Source organism: Panicum virgatum, chromosome 9N (assembly GCF_016808335.1).
Source record: "Panicum virgatum strain AP13 chromosome 9N, P.virgatum_v5, whole genome shotgun sequence".
NCBI lineage: Eukaryota > Viridiplantae > Streptophyta > Magnoliopsida > Poales > Poaceae > Panicum > Panicum virgatum.
In genome coordinates this window covers 45,539,237-45,562,996 of record NC_053153.1, presented here as the reverse complement: position 1 = coordinate 45,562,996, position 23,760 = coordinate 45,539,237, and the positions used below count along the sequence as shown (strand labels likewise).

At 43.5% G+C, this 23,760-nt stretch overlaps 1 protein-coding gene across 9 annotated transcripts; it reads left to right on the top strand.

Annotated features, from left to right (window-relative positions):
* The first annotated feature begins 756 nt into the window (after positions 1-756).
* On the top strand, positions 757-14,518 carry LOC120692187. 9 transcript variants are annotated; one of them, XR_005682504.1, is made up of 5 exons: positions 757-1,137; positions 1,336-1,441; positions 1,598-1,695; positions 13,937-14,169; positions 14,246-14,329. XR_005682504.1 is itself a non-coding variant. In XM_039975431.1 (5 exons), exons 1-4 carry the CDS (start codon positions 11,325-11,327, stop codon positions 14,064-14,066), a joined length of 1,524 nt encoding a protein of 507 aa, XP_039831365.1. In that variant the 5' UTR covers positions 10,036-11,324; the 3' UTR covers positions 14,067-14,169; positions 14,418-14,518. The 9 variants fall into 9 exon arrangements, 4 of the variants coding, with proteins under 4 accessions (XP_039831365.1, XP_039831364.1, XP_039831367.1 ...); XR_005682503.1 differs by having other exon boundaries at positions 757-1,241; XM_039975431.1 differs by lacking the exons at positions 757-1,137; positions 1,336-1,441; positions 1,598-1,695; positions 14,246-14,329 and adding exons at positions 10,036-12,577; positions 12,669-12,731; positions 13,016-13,093; positions 14,418-14,518.
* Positions 14,519-23,760: the final 9,242 nt, after the last annotated feature.

Here is a 23,760-nt window from a genome sequence, read left to right as displayed (position 1 = left end):
AAATATATTCCTTGACAATATTTGGTCCTACTCACATGTACTTTATGCTTGCATGCATTAAATTGATTGGGTACCTATTTATCCCAGTTGTTATCCATGTCCTTGAATAGCCGGGTTTTTCTTTATAAAAGCTTTTGGGTAGTATGCTTAGCCACTAAACAATGGTTATGGGTGGTTAATGAAAGTGTTTACACTTGACACATGGTTTATACTCTTTGATGAACATTATGATATTTTGATAATAGTAATTAAAATCAACCAGGAGCGACCACTTGCACTATACCACAACACCATTATGCCGTCACACAAGGGTCGCTATAAATGTAAAAGTACCGTTGCACGGTTGGTCAGTATAGATATGCATCGGATTGTTGGTTGGTATATTGCGCTATAGCAAGGAAGGATTGGTCGTTACAAATATTTAGATGTTACAACACACTATAAGTCGTCATTCGCTAATAGTAAGATGCAAGGATTGGTCGGCATATATGGAAGGGAAAATTCGATTCATGCCACCACAACTCCGTGAAATTGGGTGTCATGTTGAAAATCATGCCACTCAATGATATGATTTTCAACATGAGATCCAATTTCAAGAAATTGGAGTGGCATGGATCCAACTGACCCTATATGGAACCAGGCCTTCCCGCGGTCAGCCAGCCCAACCCGCGAAATATTTTCCAAGCGGCCCACCAGTCAGTCAACCATGTAACACTAGGCCCCTCCAAAATCAGCCGCCGCTTCCTTCCAGTCGATTCCATCTGAGCCCGCAGGGCCGCCGCCCAAAATCATGTGCCTCCCCGCGCTCGCAGGTCCCCTCGCGCCTCCGCGTGCTCGCCCCCTCCAAATCCCTCACGCCTCCGCGCGCCTAGCCTCCTCCAAATCCTCTCGCGTGCCCCTACCCAAAGCTACCAGCTGCTGGAGAATAGCGGCGTAATCCGGTGTGCTCGGCCTGAGGAGAAGTGAGGCCGACCTGAGGAGAAGTGCGGCGCCCCTGCCCAAAGCCACCACGTGAGGAGAGGTGTTGTCGATCTGAGAAGAAGTGCGGGCGGTGGTGTTGCGGCGACGGGGACGGGGGACCGCCGGACTGGGACGGACTACATGGCCACCCTCTCTCCGCCTTGCCTCTTCCTACTGGTAGGTCGAGCTCCTCAAACAGCTTGGCCCTCTTCTCTCTCGTGCAGCTGCTGGTACTAGGGTGTGTGGAAAAGGGGCCAATTTGAGCTTGGATTTCTCCTCCTGTTGAGTAACCCTAACTTGCTCTGATAGCACTAGGATTTGCCTTGTTACCCAGTTTGATCCTCCTCATTCGGTTATGTGTGGATCTGTATGCAGGTGGTGGCATTGAGTTGGCGATAGCTGGGCCACTCAGCTGACCAGACTTTGCCATCCATGGTCATTGCACTGAAGAGCTGAAGCATGAACACAAATTGTGCTCTAGGTACGTATGTGCACCCTTTGTTGCAGTAGGAAACAACAATTTTCAATATTTATTGATGTGGTTACTTGCTTCTATGTTCTGATTCTTTTCTTACTATACAAGTACTGATGGCTCTATTTTTTAATAATATATGTCTGATGCATACTATGTCTGCAGGAAAAGCTGCAACCATTTGATATTGTCTTGACATCTTTTCCTTTTTGAAGTAACTGCCTTCTAGCTAAGAAGAATTCGAGGAAGGAGCTTGTGTAACGGTATGGTTCAGCTTCTCTAGTTCCTCTGACTTACTGTCATTATCATTATATTGTTTTTAATTTTTTGATCTATTGTGTGGTTGAATTCTATGTGCAAAAGGCATAATCTGAAACCCACTTTCTCCCCTCGTGAATAAAACATGGATCAATAGTGATGCTAGGTACAACCCAATTACTTCACAAATACTAAAAACATTGTGAAGTTAACATGAGATTTAACAGGAAAAATTACATGTAGGCACACCAAGACATATAGGCAAGGGGTGAACAGTTTTCTAGCTTTTGCATTTAGAAATTCAGTGGTAGGAAGCAAGATATTATGTCCATGTACAAAATGTGTTAACTCATTTTGGAGAGAGGCAAGTGATATACGGGAGCACTTGATATGCGATGGATTTCAAAATGGGCACACAACATGGAACTTACATGGCGAACCTTTCTCTTCTGTGAGGCATGGGAACTTTGATGGTGACGATGTCATTGAGGAGTCTAATGAGGATGATGACTGTTGGTGTCTCTTATGCTCAATCTGAATAGGTATTCTGCAAGCGCACAGAATTCACCGGTGTAGCACTTTACCTTGGAGTATTCCAGGGTATCGTGAAATCCTTAGGGAAGCACTATAGTAAAGTGTATCGTAAATTGTAGTGACAACCTTTACTGAAATTATCGACCGACTAATTCAGCAGGGGTAAGCCAGATAACTGATGAGGTAAATAGCCAAGCTATGACCGTGTGACACACAAGAGATTCTATACCTTAGAGAGGTAGCAGCTGGGAGGACAACGAGCGAGAAAGGACTCCTGAAACACTTCTAAACTACTGAGTGTTGACGGTCACTAACGACCCATTTTGACCGTCAACTATCGTGCAAAAGTCGAGCATCAGAAGGAATAAATGTTAGCATATGATGATTATTTGACGAATTCCACAGATGCTAGTCTGAGAATGTGTGCAGGTGAATTTGGACCAAAACTGCAGGTAACGAGCATATTATCCAAGGCATAAATTCTTGGGCCAAGCAGCTGCAAGCCCAAAGGCCAAAAGGGCCCACTTGGTAGCTGCACATGAGAGGGAAACTCAGCCCACACGCGTGACACGTCATGGATCTGAGGCAACAACTTCTCGACGAATCAGACACGTTCACGAGTATCTACGGGCTCACCAGAACACCAAAACCGACTCAAGACAGGCCCTTACCCATATAAATGACATGGGGGCCCACCTAACAGTCTTCTAACCAAAGACCGGGGCGAACGGAGCCAGCCCATGGTCGGCCGACCAGCCAGGTCGGCCGGCCTAGTGGCGACAGACCACGGGCCCCACCGCCTCTCAGATGACACGTGGCGAGGTGTGGTTGATCCCCAATGGCGGTTTGGCTCATTCCTCGGGCGAATGGCTGGTGGCTCCCTCCTATAAATACAAGGGGAGGGGGTGAGAATAGGAACACACACCACATCATCTCTTTTCTTGAGTCCTCACTTGAGGTGAGGAGTTGTCTTAGGGAGTTTAGGAGTAGAGGTACTCAGGAGGGGGCGCCGGCAACGGCGCTCTTCTCCAATTTGTACCTCTACGAGAGTGAGGGAGATAGTCGGGGGATGTGCCGGGCTTGTCGGCGCTCTTCTCCGCTTGTACCTCGACGGATGCTTATTCGGTTGTAAGTGTTCGAGACTTTCTTTGCTTATTTAGAATTAGAGTTTAGATCGTAAGTTATCATCTCTGCCTTATATTAGTTGATGTGTATGCTAGCGAGTAGCATTTGACTCTAGAGTTGGGCTCCGGATAGAAAAGGATAACCCTGTACGCCTCTAGAGTTAGTAGGGAAAGGTGTAGACGTGGTGTTTAGGCTGGACTATACCACTCAGTAGTCTGATAGTCCCACGGTTTGTAGAGGTAGCCGGCAGGTGGTGACAGCCCTGTTCGAGCCTTTTAGTAATCCTCCACGTTCGGATATCAGATAGAGAACATATTGGAACTATCGGCTTGTATAAGCCGGTCGATACCTTTAGCTCGAAGTATAACGGCGACGTGATCTCTTTTTCTAAGCATAGATTCTAGATCTTAGAAAGTCCACTCTTTCCTATCCACCAAGACCAGCGTTGTGTCCTTGGACAGTCTGAATCCGTAGGTAGTGTACTCACGTTCCCTAGTGGATACGATACCTTAGGATACTCTTGGGTGAAAGCTACAGCGGTATCCGTGTGCTTGCGGATTTCATTCGTGACGTTACAAAATACCAACAAGCTTTCTAGCGCCGTTGCCGGAGAACGGCAGCTACATTATCTTCGGACTCAGTCGTCCTCGTATCTTTTTCCTTTTCTTTCCTTCTACCTCTACCCCCGCTATCCTTGGAGCAGCTATCCTTTCCACAGCTCTCTACCCCGATGGACGAGTTCTCTGAGCCATCACCATCTTCCTCATCTAACCATGAACTCGACCCTGGCTTTGTAGCCATGGTTCAGAAGCGACCCTTCTCGGGACAAATTCATGAAGATCCCTAGGAGCATTTGCAAGAATTCGAGGAACTGTGTTCGGGTCTAGAAATCCTAGGCATGACACAGGAAGCCTTGCCGTGTCAATTGTTCTCCTTCTCTCTTATAGAGAGCGCGAAACAATGGTACACCGGCACGATAGGAAATATGAGCGGTGATTGGGAGGAGCTTCGAGATTACTTTTGTTACTCGTTCTCCCTCACCGAACGCATAGACTCCCTACCGACCGACATCCTCGATTTTGAGCAATTAGAGGAGTCCATAGGTGCAGCTTGGGCTAGATTCTCATGCCTTTTCGCATCTATCCCAGACATGTCTATACCCGATGAAGTATCGTTGGAAGTTTTCTACTCGGGTTTAGACATGGAAACTGCCCTAGAGTTTGACGACGCCAACGGAGGATAGTTCATGCACACAACTTCGGAAGAAGGAAGATACATCCTAGATAGTTTCTTAGAAGACTCTTTCTTCTCTACCGACCATAGTGAACCCCGCCGGGAGGAATCCGCGTCGAGCCATGAGAGTCTCTCAACACCCGAATCTGAGCCTTCATCTCCCACATCCCAATATTCGTTTGTTGAGCCCTCTCCCGAACCACGAACACCAAAGGAAGAAGAAATTCAACCTTCGGAGTTCTCTTCCCGATTCGAGGATGATCCTTCAGAAAACATCCGAAACACCTCGAATTATCTTAGGCGCAAGGAGCCTATGAAATCGATGTGTCTTTATGAGACCCTCGATATGATTTCCCGCCATACACCCGCAATTGATTGGTCAAAGAAGGCAAAGCGTGCTTCCAAAGTGATTCGGATTAGCCCAACCTCTGCAACCATCACTTGTTCTATGAAGGGAAAAATCATAGAAGCTCTTCATGACCCTGCTGCTGAGGTTTGCATCTTACCCGAGTGCCTTTTTGACACTCTCGTGGGTAACAAGCCTCTAACCCCGACCGACAAATACTTTAAAAGTCCATCCGGACTGTACTTTGAATGTCGGGGGATTGCAAGGGACGTGCCTATCACAATAGACAAAATCGAGGTGCGTTTAGATTTTTATATCTACGATATCCTCGATTTTGATCTTCTCCTAGGCCTCCCGCTAGAAAAACTTCTGGCATCTCATGGGAGCCTAGATGAAAAGCTTAGGGAAACTGGTTCTGCCACTACCACCTCTTGCTTAGAAAATCTTCTGGCAAAGCCCCTTCTCGAGCAGAACCCACTCAAGGAGATGATGCATACATCTCCGTTCATATCATCCGAGCCCGTTCTCTTGGGAGTTCTAGAATCCTCTGAAGAATACGACTCGGATGATAGCCTTCACTTTTGTGAAGAAGAACGTTTATCCTCACCCTTGATCGAGTTTGAGCCTCTTCCCGATGGCCTAGAATCTGATGTTCTCGACCTTGATCGAGATACAACTATGATCTTTCACGACGAACCTCTTGAGATGGAGAATCAATGGGCCATGGAATTTTGTGAGGCGCCGACTCTAGAGTCCGAAGAAAAGGATTCTACAAATGAGCATGGGAGTTTCACTTTTGACATACCACGAAAACCATGTTCATTCAATGCAACTCCAGAGTCAGGCATGTTTAGTGCACCGTGCACACACAAGGACTACAACTAACTCAAGGTCCTCCTCTGCAAAATCTTCAGGAGGTTGGTTGTAGATGTATATGTTTATCGTAAACATTGTAGATTTCATGGGTGCACCGTGCCACTAACTATGTAGCTAGCTTCAACGATTTGTGGTGAAACATGACCCATCACCAATGATGGTTGCAAGAGTTATCATGGTCGAGCTTATAACCAGAAACAAAGCACTGCCGGGAGATAGCCCGGACTATTATATATTTACTTATTTATTTTCTTTTGAATAAAAAGCAAGAGCATGTTCTAGAATATTGTTTTCCTTCGGATATTTTTGGTCGCTAACCATTCCCGGGGAAGATCAAAGAGCACGATGGATAGACAACGCCTATAAACATGTGAGCTACACCGACTACAACACCTCGATATGCCTTAATGAAGGAACAACTACAGAAGGAGACTTGAACTCTATACACTTGAAGTTTTGGGGTATGTGAGTACCCCAAAGTAAGCTCTTTTCTCAATTCATATCTTGTTTTGGAATTGGTGTACGTCCTCGCTCCTTGCTCCAAAAAAAAAGAAAAAAAATGAGAGCAGTTGCCATAGTGACAATATTATCTCCATCAACAAGATGTCGTGGTAAGTACTCTCAATGTCCTGCTTTTGACATTAAACAAAGCCTTTCCGGGAGGTCGCCCGAGGATCACCAGGTACAAACTCATGCCTATCTCTCTTCGAATAATGCTCAATCATGCTTCGTGCTCCCTTTATCTGTTCTCGTATGCTCTAGTTTGAATGTATGATTGCAACATACATTCATAGGCTTTTTTAAATCAAGCATGGTGTTGGGTTAAAATGTCCTCTTCAGTCAACTAGACCTCGTGTCTAGATTGATTGACGTTCTTGGAGTTAATACTTGTATAGATGTTGGTTGCATATATGGACTAACCCCTGCTTGTGAATCATATCTTAGTGAACCCATAATTGTTAAGTTGTTGACCAGTGCGATATGGTTTGATGGAAGAATCCTTGCTTTCTCTGCTTATATGTCTGGGAAATTTCTATTAAAAAGAAAATCTCCATAGCTTTACAACTCCACGTGTTTGTCCTACCAAAGCCATATGCTGACCTTCATGATACAAATCTTACACATATGTGCCTTGTTGTTGCATTGAGTTTTTTCAAACTTTGTGACCCTAGTGAGATGTCTTTTCATACTTGCTTGATCAAGATCATGTGCACTCCACTAGCTGAACTTCTACACTGGAAGTCAGCTATGCCATTCCATCCATCCACAAAATAAAACTCCATGTTTAATGATCTCTCTCTCTAGTATCCTTCAAATGAGGCATGGGCTATTATAAAAAAGAGAGAAAAGATGGCATGCCCAAGAAGCATGACCCAAAAAAATGGACACATCAATGTCCATGAAAAAAAAAGAGAAGAAAGAAAAAAAATATATATACATATATAGCCATGTCCTCATGTTATCCAAATAAAGGAGAGAGAGATTCATAAAAGGAGTATTGCATTCCATCATCCACCTTCCACATATGTGCACAATCTTGATCAGCTTGTGTGATTTGTCATCTCCATGGATCCTTTGTTTGATTTTGCAATATATATGACACAAGTGCATGCTTCCATTTCCCCTACCTTGAGCTCCGCATAAGCCATCTTTAGAAGTAGGGTGAGAAGAAGCAAAGCCTTGATGAGGATATATACACAGTGAGCGACATGAGAGATCCTACGGAGAAGTAAAGCAATGGTTGGTCTTTGCAAAAATATTTCTAAAACCCCAATCATATAGCAGAAAAGTGAAGGAGACTGAAGTCAACACCATTCCGCTCTTCAACTTCCCAAACATTTATGGTAAACACATCAAAATTGACAGGCAAAGGTAAGACCTAGAATAATTTGTATGCAGGTGTCATATCATATGAAGTCGGGTCCGCCTTAGTTCTTGCCTTTATTCAAGGACGAGCAAAGAACTAAATGTGGGGGATCTTGTTGACGGTCACTAACGATCCATTTTGACCGTCAACTATCGTGCAAAAGTCAAGCATCAGAAGGAATAAATGTTAGCATAGGATGATTATTTGACGAATTCCACAGATGCTGGTCTGAGAATGTGTGCAGGTGAATTTGGGCCAAAACTGCAGGTAACGAGCATATTATCCAAGGCATAAATTCTTGGGCCAAGCACAAGCAAGCCCAAAGGCCAAAAGGGCCCACTTGGCAGCTGCACATGAGAGGGAAACTCAGCCCACACGCGTGACACGTCATGGATCTGAGGCAACAACTTCTCGACGAATCAGACATGTTCACGAGGATCTATGGGCCTACCAGAGCACCAAAACCGAATCAAGACAGGCCCTTACCCATATACATGACATGGGGGCCCATTTAACAGTCTTCTGACCAAAGACCGGGGCGAACGGAGCTAGCCCACGGTCGGTCGACCAGCCAGGTCGGCCGGCCCAGTGGCGACGGCCCACGGGCCCCACCGCCTCTAAGATGACACGTGGCGAGGTGTGGTTGATCCCCAATGGTGGTTTGGCTCATTCCTCGGGTGAATGGCTGGTGGCTCCCTCCTATAAATAGAAGGGGAGGGGGTGAGAATAGGAACACACACAACACACACCACACACCACGTCATCTCTTCTCTTGAGTCCTCACTTGAGGTGAGGAGTTGTCTTAGGGAGTTTAGGAGTAGAGGTACTCAGGAGGGGCGCCAGCAACGGTGCTCTTCTCCAATTTGTACCTCTACGAGAGTGAGGGAGATAGTTGGGGGATGTGCTGGGCTTGTCAGCGCTCTTCTCCGCTTGTACCTCGACGGATGCTTATTCGGTTGTAAGTGTTCGAGACTTTCTTTGCTTATTTAGAATTAGAGTTTAGATCGCAAGTTATCATCTCTGCCTTATATTAGTTGATGTGTATGCTAGCGAGTAGCATTTGACTCTAGAGTTGGGCTCCGGATAGAAAAGGATAACCCTGTACGCCTCTGGAGTTAGTAGGGAAAGGCGTAGACGTGGTGTCTAGGCTGGACTATACCACTCAGTAGTCTGATAGTCCCACGGGTTGTAGAGGTAGCCGGCAGGTGGTGACAGCCCTGTTCGAGCCTTTTCGTAATTCTCCATGTTCGGATATTAGATAGAGCACATATTGGAACTATCGGCTTGTATAAGCCGGTCGATACCTTTAGCTCGAAGTATAACGGCGATGTGATCTCTTTTTCTAAGCATACATTCTAGATCTTAGAAAGTCCTCTCTTTCCTATCCTCCTACACCAGCGTGTGTGTCCTTGGACAGCCTGAACCCGTAGGTAGTGTACTCACGTTCCCTAGTCGATACGATACCCTGGAATACTCTTGGGTGAAAGCTACAGCGGTATCCGTGCGCTTGCGGATTTCATTCGTGACGTGACAAAATACCAACACTGAGCTAGCCTCACTAGAACTAATCTAAGCTTCTATCTTGATGTCGGAACTAGGAGCTTACATCGGTGGCCTAAGCAAAGGGCGCAGACAGGGGTGAGAAGGGGCCTAACATACTTTTGGCAATCCTACTGCTATGAAAACACCCGAATGTGGTGGACTACGAGGGACAGACAATGCTGTCACCACTTGCCGCCTACCACTGCGGTACCGTGGGGTGGAACATATTTTCTAGCTAGCACTGAGTCAGACACCACGTCTGCTCTCGGTACTAGGATTTCTCTTGAGGCCTTCAAGAGAAATCCCCCTCAACCTAGTGAACTAACTTGAGTTACACTAGTACGGGCGAGAAAACCCGTAAGACTAACTCCGACAAGCAAGGAAGGGAACTTAAACTGAACTAGAGGTAAAACTTACTCCCGCAGACAAGTACAAGTACTTGGGAAGATAAAACTTGTGGAAAGTAAAGCTGACTCAAGTAAATAAAGAAGATAACTTATATTGAAAATAGTCAAAGAAAAAGATACAAGAGCTTTACCGAGCTCCGATGACGACTCCGGATCCCCGAGACAAACTCGACTCGACTCTAACTCCCAACTACTAACCTACTCTAGACTTGAGAAGAGAGAATTGCTCCTTTTGAGTGTGTGTTTACAAGTGAGGGGGAGAGTGGTATTTATAGGCTTCCAAGGTCGGTAGAAGGCCGGTAATTCCGTTGGTGCCAGGTGCACGCAACTGTAGAGGCGGTACCTAACTTCCACGCGAAGCCGGGAGCCGAGAGGCTGCAAGGTGGGGCCGGGCGGCCCAACCTAGGTCGGCCGGCCGGCCTAGGATTGTGCCACCTGGCCACCGACCTTCTGTGCATGGCCTCTGATCCCTCCTGGACGTCGGTGCTTCGGGTGTCTTCCTCAGATTCTAGTATCTTAGGCCGGGCGGCCCGGGGGTGGCCAGGCGGCCTGGTCCCGGGGCCTCTCAGTCCTCCGTTTCACCGACGTTGCACATCAACGCTCCACATTGCCTCTGTACTGGGAGTCTTCCTCATTTGATTCTCTTGGCACTGGCAGGTGGGCTTTTGGGTTGATCCTTGTGCCTTCCGAGTCCACCGACAGGATATGAAATGTTTGCCTTGTTCTGGAATCTTATGAACATGTCACATTGCTCCAGTGAAATTATTGGACCCATGTATGTGGAGGTGTCAGGTCGGTCGACACTGAATGTGGCGAGCGGTTGGGATTTTCTCTGATTTCGACCATCTTTGGACATTGGATTCCTGCAAACACAACTCATCCAAAACTTGTGGAACTTGTTAGAATCAAATAAAATATGCATGGAACATAGTGCAAAACTCAATTTATTCCCGAGAAGTTGACGGTCAAAACGTGAGATAATGGCTGTCAACAATGGCATATCTGGTTTGCTTAGAGACCTGGCTGCTGGTTTAGATGATAGAGGGGATTTTGATGATGACAGTTCTATCCTAGAACCTTGTGCTGAAGTACTTGCCATACATAAGTTGGTAGCAGAGAATAGCAAAGAGTTGTACCCTAACTGTAAGAAATATACACAGCTGCGTTTTCTTGTTAGATTGCTTCACCTCAAACTCCTTGGAGGATGGACTGATAGATCTTTTAACCTGCTACTAGATCTACTTAATGATGCTCTCCATGAGGGTTAAGCACTACCTAGAAATTTTCATGAAGCTAAGAAATTAGTGAAATCCATAGGGATTGGGTACCAAAGTATTCATGCATGTGACAATGATTGCATGCTCTATTGGAAGAATGATGCAAAATTAGATTCGTGCCCAAAATGCAAGGCTTCACGGTAAATCAATACGAAAGAGTCTTGATGGAAAACACACATATAAGATTCCTAGGAAGGTTCTCCGCTACTTTCCAATTAAGAAATGTCTCCAAAGGTTATTTCTATCCTCTAAAATAGCAAGTCTAACTAGATGGCATGATGAAAGCCAAAAAGAAGATGGTCTTCTAAGGCATCCTGCAGATTCACCACTAAGGAAGGACTTTGATGAGAAACATAAAGAGTTTGCTAATGATAGTCGGAATATCCATTTAGCATTCACCACTGATGGTTTTAATCCATTTAGAACCATGAATATTAGCTATAGCGTGTGGCCTGGCATTTGTATTCCCTACAATTTTCCACCTTCAATGTGCATGAAGCAATCTAATTTCATCCTTTCTTTGTTGATTCCTGGTAAATATGGTCCTAGTAGTGATATGGATGTCTATTATCAACCACTTATTTATGATTTGCTGGATATGTTTGAGAATGGAGTTAGAACCTATGATGCTTCAAAGGGTGAGTACTTCCAGTTGCGGGCAGTAGTATTATGGACTATTACTCATTTCCCAGGTTTGGTAAATGCATCCGGGTTTGTCATAGCTGGTAAAGCAGGATGTCCTGATTGTCACTACTATACATGTTCAATTCAACTTGGTAATGGTAGCAAGACTTGCTATATGGGTCATCATAGGTTCTTGCATGAAAAGCACCCATTTAGGTTTGATGCTGATAAGTTTGGTGATACTGAGTTTAGGCCAGCACCTATTCCACTTATTGGAGAGGAAATATTGGATTGCACTAAAGATCTTAATACAATTTTCGGTAAGGATCCATTCAGAAAGAAACTAGCAAGCAAGAGACGCAAAGAAGGGGATCCAGTAGTTGTTATCAAAAGGAGATCCATTTGGTTCATACTTCCCTATTGGAAAGATTTAATGTTGCGTCATAATTTTGACTTCATGCATATAGGGAAAAATGTGAGTGAAAACTTTGTTAATACATTCTTGGGCACTGTTAGTAAATCCAAATATAATTTGAATTCCCGGTTGGACATTCAAGCCCTAGGGATTAGAAGTGATCTTCACCCTGTTGAAGTTGAAGAACAACTTTATTTACCACCTGCACCATACACAATGAGTCCTGATGAGAGGAAATTATTTTGTCAAGTGCTGAAAGGGGTGAAATTTCCTGATGGTTATGCATCTGACATACGGCATAATGTACATGTTAATGAGAGAAAGATATTTGGGCTTAATAGTCATGAGAGCCACATTATTCTACAACACTTGTTGCCACTTGCTGTAAGAAAAATTTTGCCTGAAATTGTTAGTGCTGGTGTGATTCGTATAAGCAACTTTTTCAAGAAACTTAGCTCACTTGTCATTCGAATAAGTGATATGGAAAGCCTCCAAGCTGATATAGCTGAAACCTTGAGCCTTCTTGAGACTATATTTCTACCATCTTTTTTTTATATCATGGTACACTTGATGGTACATCTTCCTTCCCAAGCAAGAATAGCAGGTCCAGTCCATTTTCGCAGCATGTGGCCTGTAGAGAGGTAACTTATGCATATTACATCATAGTCAACAGCAACTACATACCTACTATTTTCATAACATTACCAATGTGCCTATTATTTATGTGCTTACGTATCTAATTAGATTGAAGGGTTCTGTCCATACAAAAAGTCACCCTGAGGGATCAATTATGGAGTGGTCTTACACTTTGTTCCCGCTATTTGCATGAGACCCAAATTGACCCTCATGTTAGAAATGAAGATTTTAGAACAACTCCTTTCTTCTATAGCATTGGTCGAGGATTGGCAGGAAAGTCCATAGTCAGTTTAGACCACAAGACATCGGTACAAGCCCATAGATATGTTCTGTTCAACTATGACAATATAGGACCTTACTTGGAGTAAGTTACTAATCTAAATCTCTTGACATCACATGGTCACTTTGTGTTGCATGCTAAATTGATGAAATGGCCTTTGCAGCAAACATGCACAATATCTATCCTCTATTGGCCTTATCGCATTCATCATGAATCCTTTCATGAGTGGTTTAGGTTGCATGTAAGTAATGAAACCTAGCACTTGATATTTGATATGGATTTCACATCTACTTTAATAGTGGAAATTTAAAATCACAGGTGGAAGAAATGTGCGAGACAGCACCAGATGAGATCAAAATTTTAGCTAAGGCGCCAATGATTGTTGCACAGAAGTATAGTAGTTATACTATAAATGGGTTCAATTTCCACACAAAGTCCTATGATGAGGGTAGATGTATTCAAAATAGTGGGGTTGCCGTATGTGCTGAGTAAACAAGCTTTGATGGGGGCAACAATGATAACATGGTAATAGGAAACAAGACTTATTACGGTATTATAAAGGAAATTCTTGAACTAAACTATCACCACAAAGGAAATGTGGTGCTTTTCAAGTGTGATTGGGTTGACAATCGTGTGCAGGACAAATGGGTAAAAACTGATCAATTTGGGATCACAAGTGTCAATTCTAAACATATATTCAACACAGGAGAAAAATTATCAGATGAGCCTTTCATCCTAGCATCACAAGCATTGCAAGTATACTATATTCATGACCCAATTGATACTGACTGGGCTGCTGTCATTCAGTCCAAACCAAGAGATGTGTATGACTTTGATAATTTGGACAGTGAGCACATTGATAATGATAATGGACTATTTGTTCCACTGCCTAATGTAAATGGAAATGTGACTGTGGATATTATTAATGCGATTGTCCCTTCTATTAGAGCAGACATAGATGGTATAATTGTTGATAAAAAAATCTAGAACAGGCTCTAGAAAGTAAGTATTGCTTAAACAATGTGGTTGCATTAATTTTCTCACTCGAACTTGCAATGACACTAATTTCTTTTATTTGTTTTAGGAAAAAAATGGCAAGAACAAGAGGAAGCAATGAGGGTGCACTTGCTTATGAGCAGCAGCGGCTTGCAAAGATTGCAAGCAATAAAAGGGTGCTGGATTCTCAAGTCAACCCTAAAGAAGCAGTACTTTGATAAAAACATTACAAATGCACAATCGAAGGCAATGCATGCTGGTAGAGTTAATGATGATGATTGGAAATTTCTCTCAAGCTATTGGAGGTCACCTGATTGTGGGGTATGATGGATCTAAATTTAATATCATTACTTGTATTCCTCAATATCTGTGTAGAATTTGACAATGTGTACTATAGTTTCGCACGGGAATAGCAAAAACTAATCGTTCCAAGTTGGGGATGCACCATACATCAGGCAGCAAGAGCTTTGCTTGTTCTAGGCATGAACTGATATAGAAAATAATATCTCTGACTCTATTTCTGGTTCATTTCTATGTTGCATTTCACTACTAAAATTAAAACAACTATAGGGTGCTCAATTAGGGCGTCCTTCTAGAAGGAATGAAGTCTTTATTAAAACACATACAATAAAGGATGGAGTTCCAGCAAGGAATGCAGAACCAATTATTATAAGTTTTTCAATGAAAAAGATGGCATGTTTCAATATCAGTTTTTGGTAAATAAACATCTATATTCCATTCTGTAGAAAAAACTTAAATCAATTGTTGAAGAACGTCCAGAGTTGGTGAACAAAACAATTCAAGAAGGTGATGTATTTGCTGCTGCTTGTGGAGAAAAGGAGCCAAGCGGACATGTCCGTGTTTTGGGTTTAGGATCAACTCCCCAAGATATTAGTACCCCTGGGCTAAAGTCTTATATACCCACAAGGCTTCAAATGGAGGTTCTGGCTCGTAAAAGGGCTGAACGTGAGATTGTAGCTCTACAACAATGCTTAGCGAAAAAGGAGGAATTACAAGAGGAAATGATGTGGGAGGGAAAATGCGGAAATTATCTCACAGAATGGTTCAAACTCATGACACCATGCGGTAACGTACTTTGTATGTGTACTGTTGTGATGTGTTGCGACAAGCAAAACCTATGGTTGCTTAGTGACTGATTTCAGCTAGCTTGACTGCCTCCCATTTTGCTGTAAATGTTGTTGTCTGCTTGAATTGTGACTCTGTGAGCCATGACAAGCAAATTCAACAAGTTTGGTAGAACTAAGCTTTGTGACAAGAGAAATTATATTCTCAATTGAAAACTCTAAGTTCTGGTCATGTGTGTCATTGATATCCTATGGCTTCAATTCGAAATTATCAGCTATGTTCTTATGAATGGTCAGTGTGAGGTTACGTTATAATATATTCGTAATTTTCTAGGCGCACATGATGCCTAGTGTTGGATTGTGGTCAGTATAGAAACTATATCATCAAACTATTGGTCGGTATAGATAATTGCACAGCATATATGCATGGGTCGCTATATCTCTAGAGAGCATCCAACCATCGGTCGGGATAGAGTTGTTGGTCAATATAACTTTATACCGACTCCAGTTAAAATGACCTATAGTAGGGGTCGGTATAAGTTTATAGCGACTGATGGAGGGTCGGTATAGGGTACTTATACCGACCGATGGTGTGTCGGCAATGAGGGGCCGTGGTATAGTGCCGGGAAAACAGTGCAACCATAAGAACTACGGCTCTGGTCTTGGCTAATTAATTAGATTTCTCTTGCTTGTTAGTAGCTTACTGAAACGCGCAAGGGGGGGCTGGGTTCAAGAGGGGTACTCGGCCTGCCAAAGGGGTTTGGTATGCTTGTGAGGTACACTCGCTTTGGGGGGAGGGTTCACTCGCCCAGCTGCTGAAACCTCATCGGGTTACTACTAGTTAGGAAGTCTTTGTAAAGGCTTCGTAGTGGATCCCTGCCACTCACCAAAGGAAGTGTTTAAGGGCCTTGCAAACCTGGGCATCAAGGGAGATACGACTTGTGGGTAAAGTGTGCAACCTCTGCAGAGTGAAAACTGGTATATCAGCCATGCTCACAGTCATCAGCGGCTCAGACCCTCACATGCCAACTTAATGGAAATCATTGCTTAATTCAGTTGTTCATTTATTTCAAGGTTTTTTTTGTTACTTCAGTATTTAAATTCTTTTCATAAATGTGGGTTTGGATTCATTTAAGTAGTAATGCTAGTTTAATCAACTGTTTAATTAAAATGCTTACTGGTTATTCAACCAGCCTTATTCCTAGATTTAGCCTTGCATGTGATTTATTTTTTCTATATACTTGTTGAGTACGTCATGTGCTCACACTTGCTATATCAACACTGCTCAGAACAAGATCAGTTTGAGGACTTCCCAGAGGACATCCAGGATTTCTAGGCGTACGTTCCCCCAGTCAGCTACATGTGGAGTTTGATGAGTCCGCTGCTAGAATAACTGCGAACTAAAACGCTATTTATTTATGTTATGATATTGGCTTGGTTTGTAATAATTAACTTCGGTACTTTATGACATTGCTTCTATTATACACTATTGTCATCATATGTGTTTAATTTGAACATGGCGCACATATGATTCGTTGCTCGGTTTATTCCTTCAAAATCGGGCATGACAATAAGTTACCGAAGGATGATAATCAATATATATTTATGCGTTTTGTGCTGATCACATGTAGAAATTCCATATGAGTATGATATAGACAATGGAATAAACAGGAAAACCATATAGAATGAAAGAAACAACTGAATAATTAGAGACCAGATTTGGTACCATAATATATGAGCAAGCGGAACAACACATGATTGCTCCAGTAGAATACATACCAAAATATCATGACATCAAATAGGACACATGAGTACAAAGCTTCTCAAGGCCATATGAGTAGTAGTTTCTCATACATAATATCATGTAGATCATGGCAAAAAAGTAGCAATTCAAATTAAGGGGCCATTAACAAAACACTCAATCTAGAATTGTCTCTTCTTCTAGTAGACATTGCAGGGCTTTCTGAATTCTTACTTCTGGTTGACATTGCAGGGCCTTCAGGTGGTGGCACCAAAGATTGCTTCTTCTTTGTTGTACTCTTTGTCTGCTTTGCTTTACCTTCCCTTCTGTCTTCCCTTCTCTCTGTCTCTTCTCTACTGGCTAGAGGGAGTGTTAGAAAAATAGACAAATGTAAGTTTAAATTTCATACTAGATTAAACATGATGAGAATAAAACCTAGCATGCAATACTCTAACATACTAGATAGAATGAACATCATAAACATGATCTCATAAAACATGATTATGAACTGGATCAGATCAGGAAATATGTACTGAGCGGGAGCCGCCGGGAAGATGAACGGTGCAGTCAGGATGAAGACAATCCTTCGAACAGAGCAAAGCAACCGGCGGTGCAGACGACGGTACGCCGCAGCAGCCGACTTGGATGGAGGACAGGCCGTGGCGAAGATCTCAAGCGGTCGCGCTTGGCGCTTCCCAAAAACCTGATTCACCCTCTCCCGGTGCAGGATCACAAAAGCAAACAGTTCCGGAGACCCGCTCTCCCGTTCGTCGGTGCACGCCGACGCTCGAGATGGAGCAAGCTACGAAGGCGGCGCAGCAGCGAGGAGAGGCAAAATCCTAGCTCGATTAAATCATGTTTTGGTAGAGGCCGATGGGTTAAATATAGAAGAGCCCACGTCCTCGCATCGTGGTCGGATTCCAAAAAATTAGGAAACCGATTAGACTTCCATATCTCGTAGACTTAATGGCCAAGTAACCAAAAACAAAAATAGCAAAAGGAAGCATCGCCCCCCACGGTGAGGGGCCGGATTTTGGAGGATCATTCACGCGGACATCGTGCGCCCGCGTATTTCGCCACGCCCCGCCCCACCCCGCTAGGCGAGGCGAGAAAAGCGAGCGATCGAGCACGCGTGTATGTGGAGCTCTCCTTCTCTCCCCACACACATAGCTTGGAGAGGTGAAGACAACCTCCATATTTATGTTGATCATACTCCACTTCAACTAGCTAGGTGGGACTAAAGGGTTGCACCACTAGCGCACTTCCTCATGCACATACATGGGCCTTTGAGATTTATTTGGAATTTTTGAAATCTTCCATGGGCCAAGCCCAAAATTCCATCAATCCCCCACCAGATCTCAAATACCCATAAGAGATTTTGACTGTTTCTCACAACTGTTTATATACCAGTGTTTGAACAAGGATTGTTAAGTTCAACTCTTAATTAGAGCTTCAAGCTACACTCATTCACAACTTGAACAATTGACTAAGTCTTGAATTGCAAGTTTTGTGTGAACAAGATTCACTCAAAGTCCGAACCAGTACAAGGCAGCCAGTAGCCTGATCTGCGGATCGAGCCTATACGTCGTACACCCTGGTCTCTTCATGAGATTACTAGAGATCACCCAAATCTCACAGACTACGACGTTGGACAGTCAGACTCATATATGTGTGTTCTTTCAAGAATGCTCTGTAGGATAGCACCTTTGCTCATCAGAGCCAATAGAAACACATTATGGCATATAGCTAACCTGCCTTACAACGACTGAGAGTATTGCATTTTCACTCAGAGGGGGTCTAATAATTACTCTTCTCAGTTCACCGACAGCTTGTTCTTCCCAAATCCTAATTCGCGGGATCAGCGATCACATAGGTTGGGTTACCACTGTGGCAACTTATACGGGTCTCATACCCATCTCTCTTAATATACTATCTATCACATTCCGTGATAATCCTTTTGTAAAGGGGTCTACCAAGTTTTTGTTTGTTTGAATATAAGTCACACTTATCACTCTGGAGTTTACTTCCTGAGAGACTTCAGTCATCTTTTAACATGTCTTGATGACTTTGCATTATCCTTAGCACTGTTCACTTTGACTATCATCGTTTGATTGTCACAGTTCATAAGGATAGCCGGCACCAGTTTCTCAACCACAGGCAGGTCCATCAAGAGCTCACGTAGCCACTCTGCATCAATAGTGGTTGTTCCAAAGCAGTAAGTGTTGACGACCAAAATTGGCATAGGCTAGACAAGACCGGTCTGACCGGTACCCGTAAGCGGTTTGCCCGGTGGGTCCTGTTTTTGATCCGGCAAAGCGCCGACCGGTCAGTCCAGTCCACCCAGAATCTGAGTACAAATAGAATTCTTGTAGATCTAGATCTGTAAAAAGGATTCCTTGCGGGATAAGTCCACCCCACGCTATAAATATAAAGGGCCACGGCCGATTGAGGATCATCCAATCGATCAAACACAAAAACTTTTATCTTTTTAATTTCTCTTGCCCCTTTTCAAATCTACTATTTTTTGTTCCTCCTTTGTTTCTACGTTGATTGAGGGCGTTCTAGGTGGCCTGCCGATTCTAGAACAACCCTACTTGCGCCTGCCTCGAAGGGTCTTCCCGGACTAACGTTTGTAGGTTCGTCACCGTTCTCGCCGGCGACGATCGGTCTGACCGCTCCTTGAGACTGGTCTGACTGGTCTGAGCGGCGGCACTGCAACACGTGCCTCTGTTCGCTGCACGATCGAGTGCGTCCGTGTGTTGGCTCTGATTTGCGTCAACATACTTTTTTGGCAACTCCGCTGGGGATAGAATAAATCGGCTGCCATGGCCGGTAAGATACCTAAACCTAGTGATGTGGATGTTGACAACATCACAAGGCCGACTATTCAACAACTTTCGGCCAAACATCAGAAGGCTCTTGATGGCATCCGACCGAAGATCAGAGAAGAGAAGGAGAAGGAGATCCAGAAGCTGGAGGAAGAAGCCATGAAGCAATACATCTCGCACTTCTCCATCGGCCGTCAAGGGAAGGTCACAACGGATGCCGCCTTCGATGCTTCACAGTTGAGGTAAAATTCGATTAGAACGAACAGCCTGTTCTTAATTCCGAAATAGCTAATGCTATAGATAATGCTGTTTCTTCTCGTGTGAATATTTAGTTGGATTTTGTGGGTCAAAATATTCATAGTATGTTTGATGATCGCTTTAGCCGAAAAGAATCACATCTTGGTATGAAGCCTATCGGCAGTGATAATAATGCATCTACATCTAATACCGATAAGGCAATGAATGATTCGGCTAATTACAAAAGTCCAACTAATAATGCTTTAGTGATTAATTTGGCTAACCAGCACAACCGAATTAATTATAATTGAGCACCTCATGAAAATGTGCCGTATGGGGCAGCAAGTTCGTTGCAACATTCTACACCACCGAACTTTGCTCAACATCATGGTACACCTAATGTAAATCGGCCTATGGCCGATAATTTTGGATCTGGCAGCATTAAAGATGAAATAATTAAAACCTTTAGACAAACTTTTGGTATAGATCCAAAAGGGAGATGCCGATCATATAAAAGACCATACCCTAATGAGTACGAGCATGTTGCATATCCACAGGGTTTTAAAATTCCTGAATTTGTTAAATTCACTAGTGATGATAGTAGAACTACATTGGAGCATATCGGCCAATTTATTATACAATGTGGTGAAGCTAGTACTAGTGATATTTACAAATTGAGGTTATTTCCTTGCATTGGTTAAGCAAAAGATACATGAAGGTGTTGCAGAATATATTAGAAGATTTCGAGATATTAGAAACCGATGTTATAATTTGACAGTTTCTGATAAAGATTTGGCTGATCTAGCTTTTGCTAGTTTACTTGATTTTCATAAAGAAAAGCTAGATGGACAAGAATTTCTAGATGTAAGTCAAGTTCTGCAAAAGGCTCTGGCTAATGAAAGCCGAGCTAAAGAGGCTAGAAGTTTGCAAAAGTCTAATGAAAAGCCTAATCGTCCTGTTTATGTTCTTGGTTGTGAATCAAATTGTTCGGACGATGATGATAAGGATGTTTATGCTGCTGAATTTGCTTGGCCTTCTAATGATAAACCTTGCACTTATGGTTCACTCAAGCCGATTCAGAAAAATCGGCAAGATAATATTAAGTTTACTTTTGATGTATCCAAATGTGATCGCATATTTGATGAATTAAACAAATTGGGATACATTAAATTGTCTCATGCTATTCCGCCGCTTGAGGAATTAAAGTGGCATCCTTATTGCAAATGGCATAATTCCTCATGCAACCAATGATTGTAATGTGTTTAGGAGACAAATTCAATCAGCCGTTAATGAAGGTCGATTAGTTGTTCCACAAATGCAAATTGATAATAATCCTTTCCCTATGGATACTGTTGAATTACATAATTCTAAGGTTTTTATTCGGCCGAATCAAACTGAATCAACAAAGGAGAAGAATGTAATCATTGGTGAACCAAGGCCAAAACCTATGAGACAAAGCAAGGAAATTCCAGTGAAGAGGTCCCCTGAAGCTTCATCGAAAGGTTCGGCACTCGGGGGGCAAGATCAGAAAAAGGGCGCCAGTTCTGCACAGACCGGTTTGACCAGTCAGGAAATCGGTCAGACCGGTCCCTCTGGAGGTTCAGTGCTCGGGGGGCACGAGCAGCGAAAAAAGGACGGGTCTTCACAGACCGGTCTGACCGGTTCCTCTGGGAGCTCTGGAAAAGATTCCAGAAGCTTCAAGAAGAAAGGAAGGCCGAGTTTCAAGGAACCCTTGGCCAAATATGAGGAGAAAGGAATTAATCAGAAGCACAAGAAGCAACCAGATCAAGTTAAGGATAAAAAATCATCATCAGATCATCATGAACAATCGGCTTCTCATTTACAACAAGGTAATAATGCTTTTGCACCATATTTATTTGGTGAGCCGGTTGCTTCATGGTTCTGGTCGTATCCTTACTATTACACACCTTTGAATTATAGTAGAATGTATATGCGTCCATACTTTATTCAATATTCTTCTACGTATCCATGTTAAGGTGCCTCTCGAGGACCGATTGTTACTAGTAATAATCTGGTCAAGAGCAAATCCAATTGCAGCCAAGTTGGTGGGAAGGATATGAGGCAAGACAACCAGTATTTACAGCCAAAGTGGTGTCCCTTAGGCTTATCTCACACCCAAAAGAGGAGGCTGCAACGAATGCGCAAGAAAGAGTCTATGGAACAACAAGCGAAGGTTGTACCAGCAAGGTCGGCGACTAAAATTGGCATAGGCTAGAAAAGACCGGTCTGACCAGCACCCATAAGCGGTTTGACCGGTCAGTCCTGTTTTTGATCCGCAAAGCGCCGATCGGTCTGATCGGTGGGTCCGAACGGTCAAGACTCTCATATTTCATTTTAAGCTCTTCATGCTCTTTTGTAAGGATCACCGGGGTGTCCGACCCTAGAGGGGGAGGGGGTGAATAGGGTCGCTAATCGCTTTCTATCCTAGGGCTCAATCAATTTGCATGAGATAAACCTAACACGTCCTACACATGCTAGTTATGACTAAGGTTTATCTATGCTACTCTCTACTTACCCCTAAAAGACTTGCAACCTATAGCCAATCCTAATCAAACTAACTAGGAAAGTAAAGGCACGCAAGATAGAGTAAATGCAGAAACGTAATACGGTAAGTAAAGAGGTAAGGGAGAGAATATGCAAACTCCCGTGAAGACACCAAGACACACGATTTAACGTGGTTCGGTTAGGACACCAAGTCCCTCCCTACGTCCACGGCCACTTGTCCAACAAGAACAAGTGTGATGCCAAGTCTCTTCGCATAATCACCGTCTTGTGTTCGCCACCAAGGCTTCCGGCAAGCAAAGGATAAGTGGCACCAAGTCACCAAGACAAGGCCACCGCCACCGTCTCTCTCAAAGCGTCACCAACGGCACCGTCTTCACTAATGGAGCTTCTCACCAAGAGGGGTCTCCTTCCCCGCACAAAGTGTCGTTGCCTCTCCACACCAAGTCGGAGGGTCACACGATGAGTACACAAGTAGCTTGCCGCAGCAAGGCTTTCACTCAAGCTAGTTCTCTCAAAAACTAAGCCTAATCAAGCACTAAGCACTCTCACAAGTGTGCTTAAACCTATATGATGTACAATGAAGCTCTATGGTGGTTGGAGATGTTCTTCAAGTGTAGTAAGCTTTCAGCAACTCCAGGAACCTCAAATGACCCGGCCTTAGGGGTATATATAGGCAGCCCAAGCAAATATAGTGGTTGGAGAAAAGCTGCCAGAAAAATACTTAACGCCGGTTAATCCGACGCACCTCCAATAGCCATCGTCGGTTCAACCGGTGATACTAAACTGTCCGCCTCAAAAACTCGCCATTACGTGTACGGGCAATCAACCGATGTTGCGTCGGTTTAACCGGTGAGTGTAGTTTTCCTGTGAACTCTGAAAATCAACTCTCTGGACAACTGCACCGACGTTCACCAAAACCCCATCGTCAGTTCATCCGGTGTATAAACCTTGCCTCAGCTTCTGGATCCATTGCACCGACGTATTCAACTTCCCTATCGTCGGTTCAACTGGTGAAACCAAAATTCCTGGTGTGCTCCAAGTCAATGCACCGACGTATATGATTTTCTCAGTGTCGGTTTAACCGGTGATACTAAAGTATCTCTGTCTTGATTTCTTTGACTTGGATTTCTTCACGGTCTCTTCAATTCTTGTCCTTTGGACCGAAGAGGTTTCAGGGCGCTGCCCTTCGGGCCCTTCGGGCCTAGCTACGCCTATCTTCTCTTTGTCATCACTTGAACCTAAAAGCCTGAGAATGATCATCTTAATAATCATATTAGTCCAAGTGTTGTGTTGTCTATATCAATCACCAAAACATTATATTGAAATATGGCATGAGAGGCCATTTTCGCTACAATCTCCCCCTTTTTGGTGATTGATGACAACACAACCAAAGCAAGCAAGATGAATTGCAAGAATATGAAATTGATACCAATTTGAAAAGTTAGAAACTACTTAGCTTGCTCGGATGACATTTCAATGCTCATTTAAAAAGCCA